At 44.1% G+C, this 14,384-nt stretch overlaps 1 protein-coding gene across 11 annotated transcripts in view; it reads right to left on the bottom strand.

Moving 5' to 3' along the window:
- acoxl (acyl-CoA oxidase-like) overlaps nt 1-14,384 on the bottom strand; it is a 434,711-nt gene that overhangs the window by 255,978 nt on the left and 164,349 nt on the right. For all 11 annotated transcript variants that reach the window (XM_069887663.1, XM_069887664.1, XM_069887661.1 and 8 more), the window contains one exon: nt 10,950-11,066. In XM_069887663.1, coding sequence (XP_069743764.1) covers nt 10,950-11,066 — 117 coding nt within the window. The remainder of the gene's footprint in view (nt 1-10,949; nt 11,067-14,384) is intronic.

The raw sequence follows: 14,384 nt of genomic DNA, 5'->3' as shown, positions 1-14,384 counted from the left end.
GAGTTCCTCCAGCATTTCTGTGTTTTTACTGGTCACAATCCTGAACTCTTTTCCTTAAAAGGCGATTAGGGCAAACTGTGATTCAAACTTTTAAAACTGATATTGACAGGATGATCGTCCATCAATTAATAGAAAAGAATGAGGTTGTGAAACTGAGAGGCTTTTACTGACTATAGACCAACTTCATCGACTGATCATGGCAGGAAGAGTGGGAAGGAAGGGGTAATGGCTAGGATCGGACTCAGGAGGCAAGAAGTAAAAGGGACCTGAGGGGGCACCTTCTTCACACAGAGAGGGGCAGCACGGTTAGTGCGACACTATTTCAGCGCCAGTGACCTAGGTTCGAATCCGGCGCTGTGTGTAAGGAATGGATTTTCCCGAGGAGCTCCGGATTCCTCCCGCCCTCCATAATAGGTTGATTGCCAGCACGAGACAATGATAGCATAACAGCGGTTTAACACACAGGACAATCAGATAAGGGTTATAAAGATGGGATGGTGGCACAGACTCTGATTAATTAATAATTTAGAACTGGCATAAGGAACTGTGTAAACAATGAACAGCAAGTATGATGCAAGGTTTGAAAGTTTTAATGCAACCGTTTGGAACCATTGTTATTCTATTGTGTTTTATTTTCTTTTGTAACTTGTTGGTTGATTTATCGCTTTGGGGTGGAGGGGGTGAGGGGTGGGGATGGGGAAAAAAAGACTCGGCCTAATATACTCTGTAAAAAGGGAAGAATGTTGTCCTGTGCTGTTTGAAATGCACTATTCAGAGAGCAAGGGACCAAGGTAAACTGCCTCAGGATCTTCGTGATGCCACCATCATCACCCTGTACAAAAACAAAGGCGAGAAATCAGACTGCTCAAACTACAGGGGAATCACGTTGCTCTCCATTGCAGGCAAAATCTTCGCTAGGATTCTACTAAATAGAATAATACCTAGTGTCGCTGAGAATATTCTCCCAGAATCACAGTGCGGCTTTCGCGCAAACAGAGGAACCACTGACATGGTCTTTGCCCTCAGACAGCTCCAAGAAAAGTGCAGAGAACAAAACAAAGGACTCTACATCACCTTTGTTGACCTCACCAAAGCCTTCGACACCGTGAGCAGGAAAGGGCTTTGGCAAATACTAGAGCGCATCGGATGTCCCCCAAAGTTCCTCAACATGATTATCCAACTGCACGAAAACCAACAAGGTCGGATCAGATACAGCAATGAGCTCTCTGAACCCTTCTCCATTAACAATGGCGTGAAGCAAGGCTGTGTTCTCGCACCAACCCTCTTTTCAATCTTCTTCAGCATGATGCTGAACCAAGCCATGAAAGACCCCAACAATGAAGACGCTGTTTACATCCGGTACCGCACGGATGGCAGTCTCTTCAATCTGAGGCGCCTGCAAGCTCACACCAAGACACAAGAGAAACTTGTCCGTGAACTACTCTTTGCAGATGATGTCGCTTTAGTTGCCCATTCAGAGCCAGCTCTTCAGCGCTTGACGTCCTGCTTTGCGGAAACTGCCAAAATGTTTGGCCTGGAAGTCAGCCTGAAGAAAACTGAGGTCCTCCATCAGCCAGCTCCCCACCATGACTACCAGCCCCCCCACATCTCCATCGGGCACACAAAACTCAAAACGGTCAACCAGTTTACCTATCTCGGCTGCACCATTTCATCAGATGCAAGGATCGACAATGAGATAGACAACAGACTCGCCAAGGCAAATAGCGCCTTTGGAAGACTACACAAAAGAGTCTGGAAAAACAACCAACTGAAAAACCTCACAAAGATAAGCGTATACAGAGCCGTTGTCATACCCACACTCCTGTTCGGCTCCGAATCATGGGTCCTCTACCGGCACCACCTACGGCTCCTAGAACGCTTCCACCAGCGTTGTCTCTGCTCCATCCTCAACATCCATTGGAGCGCTCACACCCCTAACGTCGAGGTACTCGAGATGGCAGAGGTCGACAGCATCGAGTCCACGCTGCTGAAGATCCAGCTGCGCTGGATGGGTCACGTCTCCAGAATGGAGGACCATCGCCTTCCCAAGATCGTATTATATGGCGAGCTCTCCACTGGCCACCGTGACAGAGGTGCACCAAAGAAAAGGTACAAGGACTGCCTAAAGAAATCTCTTGGTGCCTGCCACATTGACCACCGCCAGTGGGCTGATAACGCCTCAAACCGTGCATCTTGGCGCCTCACAGTTTGGCGGGCAGCAGCCTCCTTTGAAGAAGACCGCAGAGCCCACCTCACTGACAAAAGGCAAAGGAGGAAAAACCCAACACCCAACCCCAACCAACCAATTTTCCCTTGCAACCGCTGCAATCGTGTCTGCCTGTCCCGCATCGGACTGGTCAGCCACAAACGAGCCTGCAGCTGACGTGGACTTTTTACCCCCTCCATAAATCTTCGTCCGCGAAGCCAAGCCAAAGAAAGAAAATTCAGAGAGCAATACACAGAGAAACTCAGCAGTTCACACAGCATCCATAAGAAGTAAAAGATAACCAACATTTCTCTGGAAATTTGAGAAACCCCTCATATTCTGTCTGGGCACCCTCCAAAACTGACGGCATTAACACTGCCTTCTCCAGTTTCGATTTGACCCGCCCCCATCTTTCCCTCTGCCGCTCTGTCTCTCTCCTCTTTTCCCTCTGTCTCCTCTACTCCAACTCTGCATTCACAGCGCCATCCCCCCATCCCCCCCCCCTCCCCTCCCCGTGTTCCTCCAGCATTCGGTGTTCTTATTACCAACATTTGAGGGCCTGGGCCCTTCATCAGGTATAAATAAAAACAGGCAGGCACCTAACCAGAGACTGATTGGAGCATTCCCCAGTTCCACCTGACCTGTGTCCAGCTGCCTCAGTGCAGATCACAGAAATGTCAGCGGTTTCAATGAACTCAAATTCATAAAGAGATGTTCCAACTTTTTTTTCCACAGGGAATCCCTGAAGTACAAATCCACCTTAGCCCAAAGTGCCATCTGCTGGAATTCTTTAATCATTGCAACTTTATGTTCAAGCAAATAGAAATCCGACGTTGGAAATTTATGGTATCTACATTGCTCTGGTGGGATACTCATTTGACTTTTAGTGCACTGGGGCATCCTTTATTATTCAGCTGTCTGTTGGCTCTGAAGTCTCCCTTTCCTCTGTTGACAACATTCACTGGCAGCGTGGCTTCAAGTGGGCTCAAACAATTATTGAGGACCCTTCCCATCCGTCACAGAGGATCTTTCACCCACTACCATGAGGAGAGAGGAAGAGGACCATCAAAATCAGGGCTGCCAGGCTGGGGAATAGCTTCTTCCCAAGGCTGTGAGATGGATGAATGGTATCCTGGTCTCTTAAAAATGAAATAGGACAACTTTACAGCACAGTCCAGGCCCGCCAGCCTCGATATTGTGCCAACCTATATAATCCTACCAAACAAAGTACTAAACCCCTTCCTATCTTGTAACTTATTTTTCTTTCATCCATGTGCCTGTCTGAGTCCCTCTTAAAAAAAAAACCTGCCCCAATTTATCTCCCAAAAGCATATCTGTATACAATATAAACAGAACATAATCTGCCACACTTGGAACCCTTTAAGTTTGCACATGCTATGGTAAAATCTGGGAGTCAGCCTGTGGCAGCATGGTATTTCGAAGATGCTTACAGCCGACTGTGTAGCTGCTTGTTAACTTAGTAGCCCTTTTAATTTCCAGTCAGGACAATTACAGACATACCCACCAGGATTATAACCCAATGTTATACAATGAGAAACCTGTGCCCATCAGTAATGGATATCCAGTAATAAACAATGACAGATCCATATTCACAATACTGAACCTCAATAAAGGGTCCTGACCCAAAATGTTGACTGACCACTTCTACCCATGGATGCTGTCTGACCTGCTGAGTTCCCCTGGCAGCTCATTGTTTGCTTAATATTCCAGTACCTCACACCTCAAAGATTTCACAAATCGAAGCCTGAAATTTCAGAGATGTGCTGTAGATGGGGTGTGGAGATGGGAACTTTTGTCCACACCTGGCTATGTACAAAGGTAAGATCTTTCTGGGAAGACCTGGGGATTTTCCGCAGGATCTGGAGTTGTACCTTCTGGGAGACGTTGGGGATGTGAGTTTTAGAATGTCCAAATACCAAATTCAGTTCGTGAAGGTCGGCTTGGTGGTAGCCAGGAAGTGTATAGCGGTTTCGTTGGAAGTCTGACTCCCAACTAAATACCACACGATGGAATGTGGGAATGGATTCCCCTGGAGAAAATCACGTACAATCTAAGGAAGAAATATAATACATCCGTTAGGGTGGGGCAACCTTACTTGAAATATATTTTCCCCCTCCCTCTTTCAAAATGGGGGTACTGTAGCAATCCATCCCAGCAGGGAAATGAATGGGATCAAAGAAGTGGGACACGGTGCAGGCGGCGGGTTTCTTCCAGTTTCTCTTTGAGTTTTTAAAATTTCTTTTTAATTTAAAGTAAATTCTTTTAATTTTTTTTAACCCTTAGGCTTTCTGTTTGTTATTTCCCTAGGTTTAGGTTTGACCCCCACTGCAATTTGTACCAATGCAATTTAATTGACTATATTTTTAGATGTACAAGATGGTGGGGGGGGGGGAGTGGGAGTGGTGGAAATAAATACAGGCTCTATACGTTATATGAATGTTAAAAGGTTTGTTTGAATTTTATGAGTCCATTAAAATTAAAATATTCAAATTTAGATTCCAGCACTTGCAGTATTTGTGCTTTTCTTTTTCAAGACTGCATTGAAATACTATACAGTGACAGACCAGTCCCAATAGTAGTGTGCCTCAATGTTATACTGTGATGAGCTTGTACCCACTCGAAGTGAAACCCAATGTTAAACAGCGACAGATCTCCATATAAGACTTAAACTAGGCATTTCACAAGCTTCCACAGAATGGAAGAAGTCCATGGATACAGGAGAAAGTAGATCTAAAATTTGCTCATTGGCAGAATTGCTTGTTGAGAATTTGAGTGCCTGAAAAGCTGGTTGATTTTTCTAGGTCATTTTAAGACACAGAAGCTATAGGCTATTCAGCCCATCGACTGTGTCCTGCTGTTTAATCATAAGCTGATCCGTTTTTTTTCCACTCTGGCTAATCAATCTCTGCCTTAAATATACCCTGGTCTCCACAACCGCCTGTGGCAACAAATTCCACAGATTTATCATCCTCTAGCTGAAGAAATTCCTCAATATCCGGAAGTTGTGCCCGCTCTCTCACCGTGGGAAATAAAACATTGACTCTGTCTGTGCCTTTCAACATTTTTTGGACAAGCGATCAAGAAGTCTCCAGTTGATGCCAAAACTGGCCACGTGGTAGATAGTGAGGGAACGTACACTGGAAAACCGCACCAATTGAACAGACGGAAGGGCAGAAGAGTGGCAAATATAATTCAATCTGAAGGGGTGGACTTGTGGAGATATCCTTGTCCTTACACGAGCACTCTCCACGTCATCTTCTGTTACATTCAACTCACGCTTTGGCAATACACACCTTCCACTCCACATCCCAAGGTGAACAGTCTGTCTAGGAAGTTCTGCTCCATACCCAATCCTCCAAGTTCCTACCCATGCACTGCAACATTTTAATCTATAATTTCAACCAGACACCATTCCGGCCCATGAAACACAGGACGTCCAATTAACCTCCGTTTTTGGAGCACCTTACAGACAGTGCTGAGTTGCTGGTGCTGTTAACCACTAAGCTAACCATGCCAGCCTTTTCCCTCCTCGCCTTTCCCCATCCATGGATACAAAGGGTCCACGAAGCAGAAGCAGTGATTGCCTCTCATTCCTTCCATCTTCATTCTGACGTGGTCGGCAAAGAGTTGCTTCAACACTTGTACGGGACACCGACACCAGTTCAACTGTAGCTCCATGCCCCAAAACTTTTCTCAGTTTTCCTCCAAATAGAATACTGCTTAATTCAAATACGGATTTAATCATTCGGTGTAGCAAAACACGTGTGCCTGCCCACTTCCATAGATGAACAAGCATAACTCTGAAGGAGAAAAATCATTAATCCTTTTACGTGAACACAAAACATTGGCACCCAGAATGTACAGGATGAGACACAGATATCATAAATAGAAGTGGCAGAGGGGAGGGGAGAGGGGAAGAGAGAGGAGAAGGATAGGGAGGGGAGTAGAGGGGCAGGGAGATGAGAGAAGGGAGGAGTGGGGAGGGGAGTAGAGGGTAGGGGAGAGGAGAGAAGGGAGGGAAGAGAGGGGAGGGGAGGAGAGGAGAGGAGAAGGGAGGGAGGAGTGGGGAGGGGAGAGGAGAAGGGAGGGAGGAGTGGGGAAGGGAGGAGCAGGGAGGGGAGTAGAGGGTAGGGGAGAGGAGAGGAGAAGGGAGGGAGAAGTGGGGAAGGGAGGAGTGGGACAGGAGGGGAGAAGCAGAGGGGGAGAGAAGAGAGGAAGGGAATAAAGAGTAAGGGAGAGGAGAGAGGAAGGGAGGAGTGGGGAAGTGAGATGGGAGGGGAGTAGGGAGAGGAAAGGGGAAGGGAGGCGAGAGAAGCAGAGAGGAGGAGTGGAAGAGAGATTGGTGAGGAGGAAGAGAGGTGGAAGGGAAGGAGTGAGGAAGAGAAGGAGTGGTAGAGAGGAGAGGGTTGAGAAAGAGAGGGGAGAGGAGGAAAGGAGGGGAGGATAGGTTTGGGGAGAAGAGGGAGAGATAAGGGGAGAAGAACGGTGGTGAGGAGCAGGGTGGGGAGGAGAGAGGGGAGGAGAAGGGAAGGGCAGAGAGGGTAGGGTGGGAGGAGAGGGTCCCAATTGGGGTCCCAAGCTTGCTCCAGCATTCTACAAGATCAGAGCTGACCTTCCACTTTGATTCCCCGTTGCCACTAACCCCTTATTCCTTGACTTCATGGCCAGTCATGAGCTGTGGCACCTGAATGGATTTTATGACCAGCTGGGTACAGATCACACCAATGCTTGTCTTAACTTTCGTGTTTATACCAATTGGCAGTGAAGGCAAAAATCTGGAAAATGCAGCAGTTCAAATTGAAAACCACCAATCCAGAGAAAATAAGTGATAACAGGGAAGTGAAACACACGGCATACAAGAAACTGGAAGATGATAAACACCCCATCCTGGGAGAAGTTTGGTCTTCAAAAATAACTGTTGAATAAAAATATTTTGAGTAGTTTGAGGAACTGTGTTAGTGTTTACTGTTGCTGTGGGAAGTATTAATAACTGTTCTAGTAACTGTTTCCTTCATCTCTAGAATGTTCTAAACAAAATAGAATGTTTTTGTAGAACCTTTTATTTCATATTATCTAATGCAGGCATTCTCAATCTTTTTGCGGCTATGTCCCTCCTAGGACTCTGTTCAAAGTTCATTGGTCCCCTTCCCTGTGAAGCAGTCATTTTGGTTTCTTCTGTACTTTACCAACTATATGAAAAACATAAAAAAAATTGATGCTACGTGAAGTGAAAAGAAAACAAGGCATTTACTTCATTGCCATTCAGGTGCCTTGCCGTTCGATGTCGGTGATCATGTCTCTTCATTTGTCATGATTTCTGACCCACCGAATTATAGTTGTTGTCTCCCCTGCTCTCTTTGGTAAAGGCTCCATCTTTGAGCTGACACCGTAGTCGATGTTGAGTTCATGATTATACAAGGGAAAAAATACTGAAGTGATTTCCCATTGCCTTCTTCAGTGGCAGTGTCCATACTGGACAGGTAACCCTGGCCATTGATCAGCAGATTCATCTGCCCAGCGTATTTGGTTTTACCACCATAAATTCCAATTTGTAATGTTACGTACTAACAACCCTTTTAATTATGTTTGGGACTTAAGGGTTTTTGTAAGCCTTACACAGGAACAGCAATGGAAAATTCACCATAATAACATAACATTTCTTATTTAACTCTAAACCTAACCCCACTATGTGCAATTGTGTGTGTGTGTGTGTGTGTGTGGTCCCACTCTGAAAAGTCAATCTTTAAAAGTTCAGCATCATTTTAGTTTTGCTTGAAGGTCTTAAATTCTCAGTTCAGAAATAATTATAAAGCGGTTTTAAACATCACATCTTCAGGCCTCTTTACTCATAGTTATGTTTTCCACAAGTAGAATCTGCCCTCTTCTCAAAGACAGTGAATGTGGTTATTTTCTTTCACAATTAAATCACAACTCAGACATGGGTTAAACAAACGTGGTTATTTCTTTCACGATGAAGTCACAAACCAGACCAGGGTTAAACGAAGTGGCCAAACACAAAAACAGACTCAGTAGAAATCTGTCCTCTTTTCCAAAGAGTGGTCTTCATTAATTCAAAAGCCACAGATTCTGTTTTCCACTTCTTCTAGGAATAACACACTCAAACAGCACCATTTGTGATTACTGTAACTCAACCCTGTCTTTCACAAGGTTTCAACCCTGATCTGTCACAGGGTTTTGACTTCAGTGAACTCCAGGCTGAACTGCTCCAAAACTGAACCCAAAATGCCTGAATTCGGGAATATATTTTGCCAAGTCATGTGACAGTTACATCATGGACAAGGTGAGTCCCAATTCTTGGAAAGCACATGACCATCAGTTTTATTTCTACCAAAATTCTGTTCCTTTTTCACAACCATTCCATAACCTTAACAACCTCTGACCTTATTTTTGTTCAAGAGACATAAGTGGCTTTGAGTAAAAACAGGTGGCTTCCTCAGCATTTCTTGAACAATTAGCTCTGTCTGTCCAAGACACTTCGACTCTGAGAATTAACACTCTTCTCAGAAAACAAGGGTTCTCTATAAATGTGCTGTGACCTCTGTGCGACCCTTCACCAACCCACAGCTAATTTATTAAGAATACAGATACAATATTTTAAATCTATAAAAGAAATATAGTTTAACATAAAAGGTTAACACAAATCTGTTACAATAGTATCTGCTTGTAAAAACCATCCACCATCTCCAATCCATGGCTTCACATGACACTAAACGGAGGCTAAACGGGTGCTACACCTTGCCCAAGGGTGACCTGATTCTTAAATATGAGTAAAATATTAAAGTCTGCAGACTCGGTGATTAAAGTAAAAACACAGGTCAAACAGTACATTTTATATCACAAAAATAAAGATACAGAACCAATGTTTCAGGCCAAGGTATTTTACTTAAATGTTCTGTGGCCACTGTTGAGAATGGCTGATCTAAAGTTTTGCAAGACTTGTTTTAAATTTTAAGACCCATGTCTTTCGGGAGCACTTTTCTATAAGAGCTATTGAATAATTGTGCATAAGTCCAACCCAATTCTGAGGGTGCCAACAGGTGAAGAGGCGAAGCTATGATCTTTGTGATGGTGGCAGAGTTGCATTCAGAAAGACTGGGAATGAGCTAATAGAGTTTTGAAGAATGAGAGGCGATCTCATCGAAACATCTGACTGAGGATGTTACCGGGAATGGAGAGGTGATTGGGGAGGCTTGATAGGCTCGGACATTTGTTCCTGAAACATAAGGGACTGGGGTGTGACCATATGGACGTTGATCAAATCATGAGGGGCACAGATTAGGTGAATAGTCGTCGCCTTTTATTCAGGAGGGAAATCTCAAACCAGAAGGCATAGGTTTAAGGTGAGCAGGGAAGAATTTCAAAGGGACTTCAGGGGCAACTTTTTCTATACAGAGGATAGAAAAGACCTGAGGGGCAACATTTGAGGGCATGTGGAATAGCTGTCTGAGTAGAGGCAGGTTCCATTACAACCTTTAAGAGAAATTTAGTCAGGCAGATAGGAAAGGTTTGGAAAGATAAGGTAGGAAAATGGGACTAGTTCAGAAGGGCAGCTTGGCTGGCGTGGATGAGTGGGTGGAAGGCACTGTGTCGGTGCTGTATAGCTCTTTGAGATTCCTAAAGGGTTTGACAGGGCAGTGTAGCTGATGTTTCCTCAGGCTAGGTCCATGGTTCATCATCTCAAAATAAAACTTCAGGCATTCAGGGCACATTTGAGAAGAAGAAATATTTTCAGATTCAGATTTCAGATGTATTGTGAGAGTACATGCATGACACCAACCTTGAGATTCTTTTTTCTGCAGGACAGTCAGAATTGGTAGTACAAAAAAAAATACTGTACGTAACGTACACGTAAACAAATAAATAAATGAAAACAAACTGATGGTGCAAATCAGAGGAAAAATATGAGTCATTAAATGAGTTCCTGATTGAGTTTGTCTGACGGTGAAGGGGTAGCAGCCGTTCCGGAACCTGGTGGTGTGAGGCTTGTAACACCTATACCTCTTTCCTGATGGTAGCAGCAAGAACAGAACGTGTGTTGTGTGGTGTGGATCCTTGATGATCGCTGCTGCTCTCCGACGACAGCGTTCCCTGTCGATATTCTCGACAGTGGGGAGGGTTTAGCTTGTGATGTCCTGGGCTGTTTCCGCTCAGGGGTTTTGGCTCAACATCAACGTAAGAGCAAGCCCACTTACCAATCTTAGAAACACAGGGTGGTGCTTGGCTCCGAAAACACCCAATAAAAGGGTTATATCAAAATTACTAGGGTGTAATGATTAGAGAAGGCCCAAGAAGCTGGGTTAGTGAGTGTCACAGAAGTCTTTCCATTTCCAGAGGATCTTGTCTGTGTCATACTGTAAGATGGTTTGTACGAATAAGCTATAGTCTCTGTAAATACGCCAAAGTGAGCTGGGAGCATTGCAAGTACATCAATGTCTGTAAATGTTAAGGGACCTTTACATTTTAAAATTGGTAAGAGGCAATAAAAGTGTCAATATTGAACAGGGAGTTTGGGAATATGCCAATTGCATGTACTGAAGAGACACATGGGATAACAAGGGTGATCCAGGGAGATTAGGACCTGCAGAAGGGTCGAAACTGTTCCGGCATTTTTGAGTAAATACCCCGATCTACAGTTCGTTCAGCCCACCATCCTGCTTTGGACCACTTTTATTTTTGTTGCTCAGAACAAATCAATTCCTACCTGCTTGTAAATGTCAGAGCAAGTGAGGCAGCAAGGTGAGGCATAAGGCGAAGGTACTGGGTTTGGTGCTCGATGATCTTTACTTCCTCTTTGTCCTTGGGTCCAAACTGCCGCCGGCTAACATTGAAACAATGGAAACAGAAGTAATTTATTCACAGTGTATGCGAGCAAAGCACAAGAAGTGACTGGCGGCTAAAGACAACACTCCAGAACAAATGCATGCAGTGACACATTGTGCCCCAGGCAGAATGGAGTTCTACAGCTCCTACATTTTGTTCAACTGCAAAATGGTGGCACAGCAGTAAGTACTCACAGCGCCTGGGACCTGTATTCTATCCTGATCTGCATCAGGTATAGATCAGCCAGCTGGTGGTGGTGAATCTGTGGAACTCGTTGGCACAGACAGCTGTGGAGGCATTATTGGGTAGATTTGAAGTGGAGGTTGATAAGATTTTTGATTGGTAAGAGCGTCAAAGGTTATGGGGTTAAAAGGAAAAATACATCGGCCATGATTTGAATGGCAGAGTAGACTCAATGGGCTGAATGGCCGGATTCTTCTTTATGGTAACTGTTGACAAAGCAAGTTATAATGACATGAGGGAACTGAAACAACTCGAGTGTCAGATACTAAGATAGGTGGTGTCATGGAGAGTGAGGAAAGTTTTCAAATCTTGCAGAGAATTTTGGGCAAGTTAGAGGAGTGGGCTGGAAGTTGGCAAATGGAGTTTAATGCTGACAAGTGCAGGTGCTACATTTTGGTAGGACTAATCAAAATAGGACATTCATGGTGAATGGTAGAGTGTTAAAGAATGCAATTGAACAGAGAGATCTAGGAATAATGGTATACAGTTCCCTGATGGTGGAATCTCAGGTGGATAGGGTAGTGAAGAAGGCCTTTAGAATTCTGGCCTTTATAAATCAGAGGATAGAGTAGAAGAGTTGGGGGGTAATGTTAAAATTGTTCAAGGCATTGGTGAGGCCAAATTTGGAATATCGTGTCATTTCTGGTCACCAAATTGTAGGAAGGATGTGAACAAAATAGAGAGAGAACAGAGAAGATTCTCCAGAAGGAGACCTGGGTTTCCGCAGCAAATTATAGCGAAAGGTTAAACAAGTTAGGTCTTTATTCCTTGGAGCATAGAAGGCGGAGGGGGTTTGATAGAGATTTTTAAAATGTTGAGGGGGATAGATAGAGTCGATGTGGATAGACTTTTTCCACTGAGGATAAGGGAGATTCAAACTAGAGGACACGAGCTGAAAGTTAGGGGGCAAAAGTTTAGATGCAACACAAGGGGAAGCTTCTTTCCTCAGAGTGGGGTCAGTGTGGAATGAGCTTCCGGTGGAAGTGGTTTCATAACAAAAGGACATCAGAGCCTTACAGCACTGTACCAGTCCTTCGGCCCTCAATGCTGTGCCGTCCAACGAAAAAAAAGAAACCTGTTCTACCTTGTAACTCTCTATTTTTTCTTTCATCCATGTGTCTGCCTAAGAGTCTCTTTAATGCCCCGAATATTCCAGCCTCCACCACCACCCATGGCAAGGAATCCCAGGCACCCACAACTCTCTGTGCAAAAACAGCTTACCCCTGATGCCTCCCCTAAACCTTCCTCATTTAACTTTGTACAGGTACTAGTGTTTGCTGCTCCCGCCCTGGGGAAAAAGTCTCTGGGTGTCATGAATTAACCAGAGTAACAGTTAAGATAGAACTTTATAAAATTATGAGAGGCATTGATGGGTTAGGCAGCCAGAATTTTTTTTCCTGGAGTAAAAATGTACGAAAGGACACATTTTGTGAGGGTGCGAGCGGTAAAGTTGAAAGGAGATGTGCAGGGCAAGTAATTTTTGCAGAGAGAACAGTGAATGGCCAGAATGGGATGCCAGAATGGTGGATGCAGACATAATAAGTAGCACTTAAGAGGCATCCAGATACACACATGAATATGCAGGGGTTAGAGGAATATGTTTCAAGTACAAACAGCAAGCGTTTAGTTTAACTTGGGCATCAGGTCCAGCACAGACACGTGGGCCAGAGGGCCTGTTCCTGTGCTGTACTATTCAATGTTCAACAGGGATAGGCCTTTTTAGACTTCTCTTTAAAATCTTTCTGCTCGCACTCAATCGAGGCTTATAAATGTTGCAAGGGGATGAAATGTCGACGAGATGGGAAAAAGCTCCCTTCTATAAGGAAAGGGGTTTCTAAAAGATTTAAATCAATCAATTCTATTTTCATTCCAAGAAAAATAAACCTTATGCTGACACATTATTAATAATTTATCCACTTGAAAATTGTACGATAAAATATGGAGGAGCCCCTCCTGATTCCCTGCAGTTCATTTAATAGCAGTGGCAAGTGATATATAGTATTTGCACCTTGTTTAAGGACTAAATATTCCCATGCAGATATATCTTGGAATAAATTGGAATGGGAGGCTTCCATAGAAAATCTTTTTCTGACATCTCCTGACCTGGTCGAAGTTGAATTTTAGAGTGCCGTGATCGCAAAGAGCTGTAAAGTCTTTATCTCAGTGCAAAAGAATTATCTTCACAGTGTTAAACAGGCACTTCGGACCAACTCTTCCTTGCTGATCAAAATGTCCCACCCACACGTCCCACTTTCCAGCATTTCGGCCATTTCCCTCCAAACCCATCCTATCCATGTATCTGTCCAAATGTTATGTTAATGTCACCGTAGTAACTGCCTCAACCACACACTCCTGCAGCTTGTTCCATTCACACACCTTCTGCTGTGTAAAGTTCCTTCCACAGTTGACCTGCTAATGTATTACAAAATGGCAGGCGGGAATTTTTAGATCAAGCCTTGCTCCAATGGGAGCATTCTCTGGAGTACCTTGGAGGTAAGTGAAGGGCCTGTGTGACAGATTATGTTATATTTTATATTGTATATAGATATGTTTAAAGGAGGTAAATTGTGGCAGGTTTTTTTTTAGTGTAGGTCACATATAAACTCTTCAAAACAGATATTATTTAAAATGCTAGACTCTGCTCAAACCAGACAGTTCAGGCTCCTGGTGCCTTTGCAAAAACTTTGAAGAATGCCTACAAAGACTTCACAAGCAGGTATTAATTGGACATGTTGTGGAGTAATGGATTATTGTTTTGGAAAGCAACGGATGAATTAACTCGGAAGATTAGGTCCGGAGCCACAATCTGTCTGAGTGCAGTTGGCTGTTCTAAAAGGGTCATGTGGTTTTCTCTGAGTGAGAGAGAGAGAGAGAGAGAGAGAGAGAGAGAGAGAGAGAGAGAGAGAGAGAAAGAAAGAATTCAGTTCTAGAGTTCAGCAGCAGCAGCTGGGACTGGAACAGGACAAGCTGGCAAACTTGTGGAAAAACCCCATTTTGAAGATGGGCTGAGAGTTCTTAGTTCAACCTGGTCAAAACCCTACAAGAGGAGAGGACAGGCTGCATAATGTTTCAC

Source organism: Narcine bancroftii, chromosome 6 (assembly GCF_036971445.1).
Source record: "Narcine bancroftii isolate sNarBan1 chromosome 6, sNarBan1.hap1, whole genome shotgun sequence".
NCBI classification, from domain to species: domain Eukaryota; kingdom Metazoa; phylum Chordata; class Chondrichthyes; order Torpediniformes; family Narcinidae; genus Narcine; species Narcine bancroftii.
This window is presented reverse-complemented; position numbering and strand designations above follow the sequence as displayed.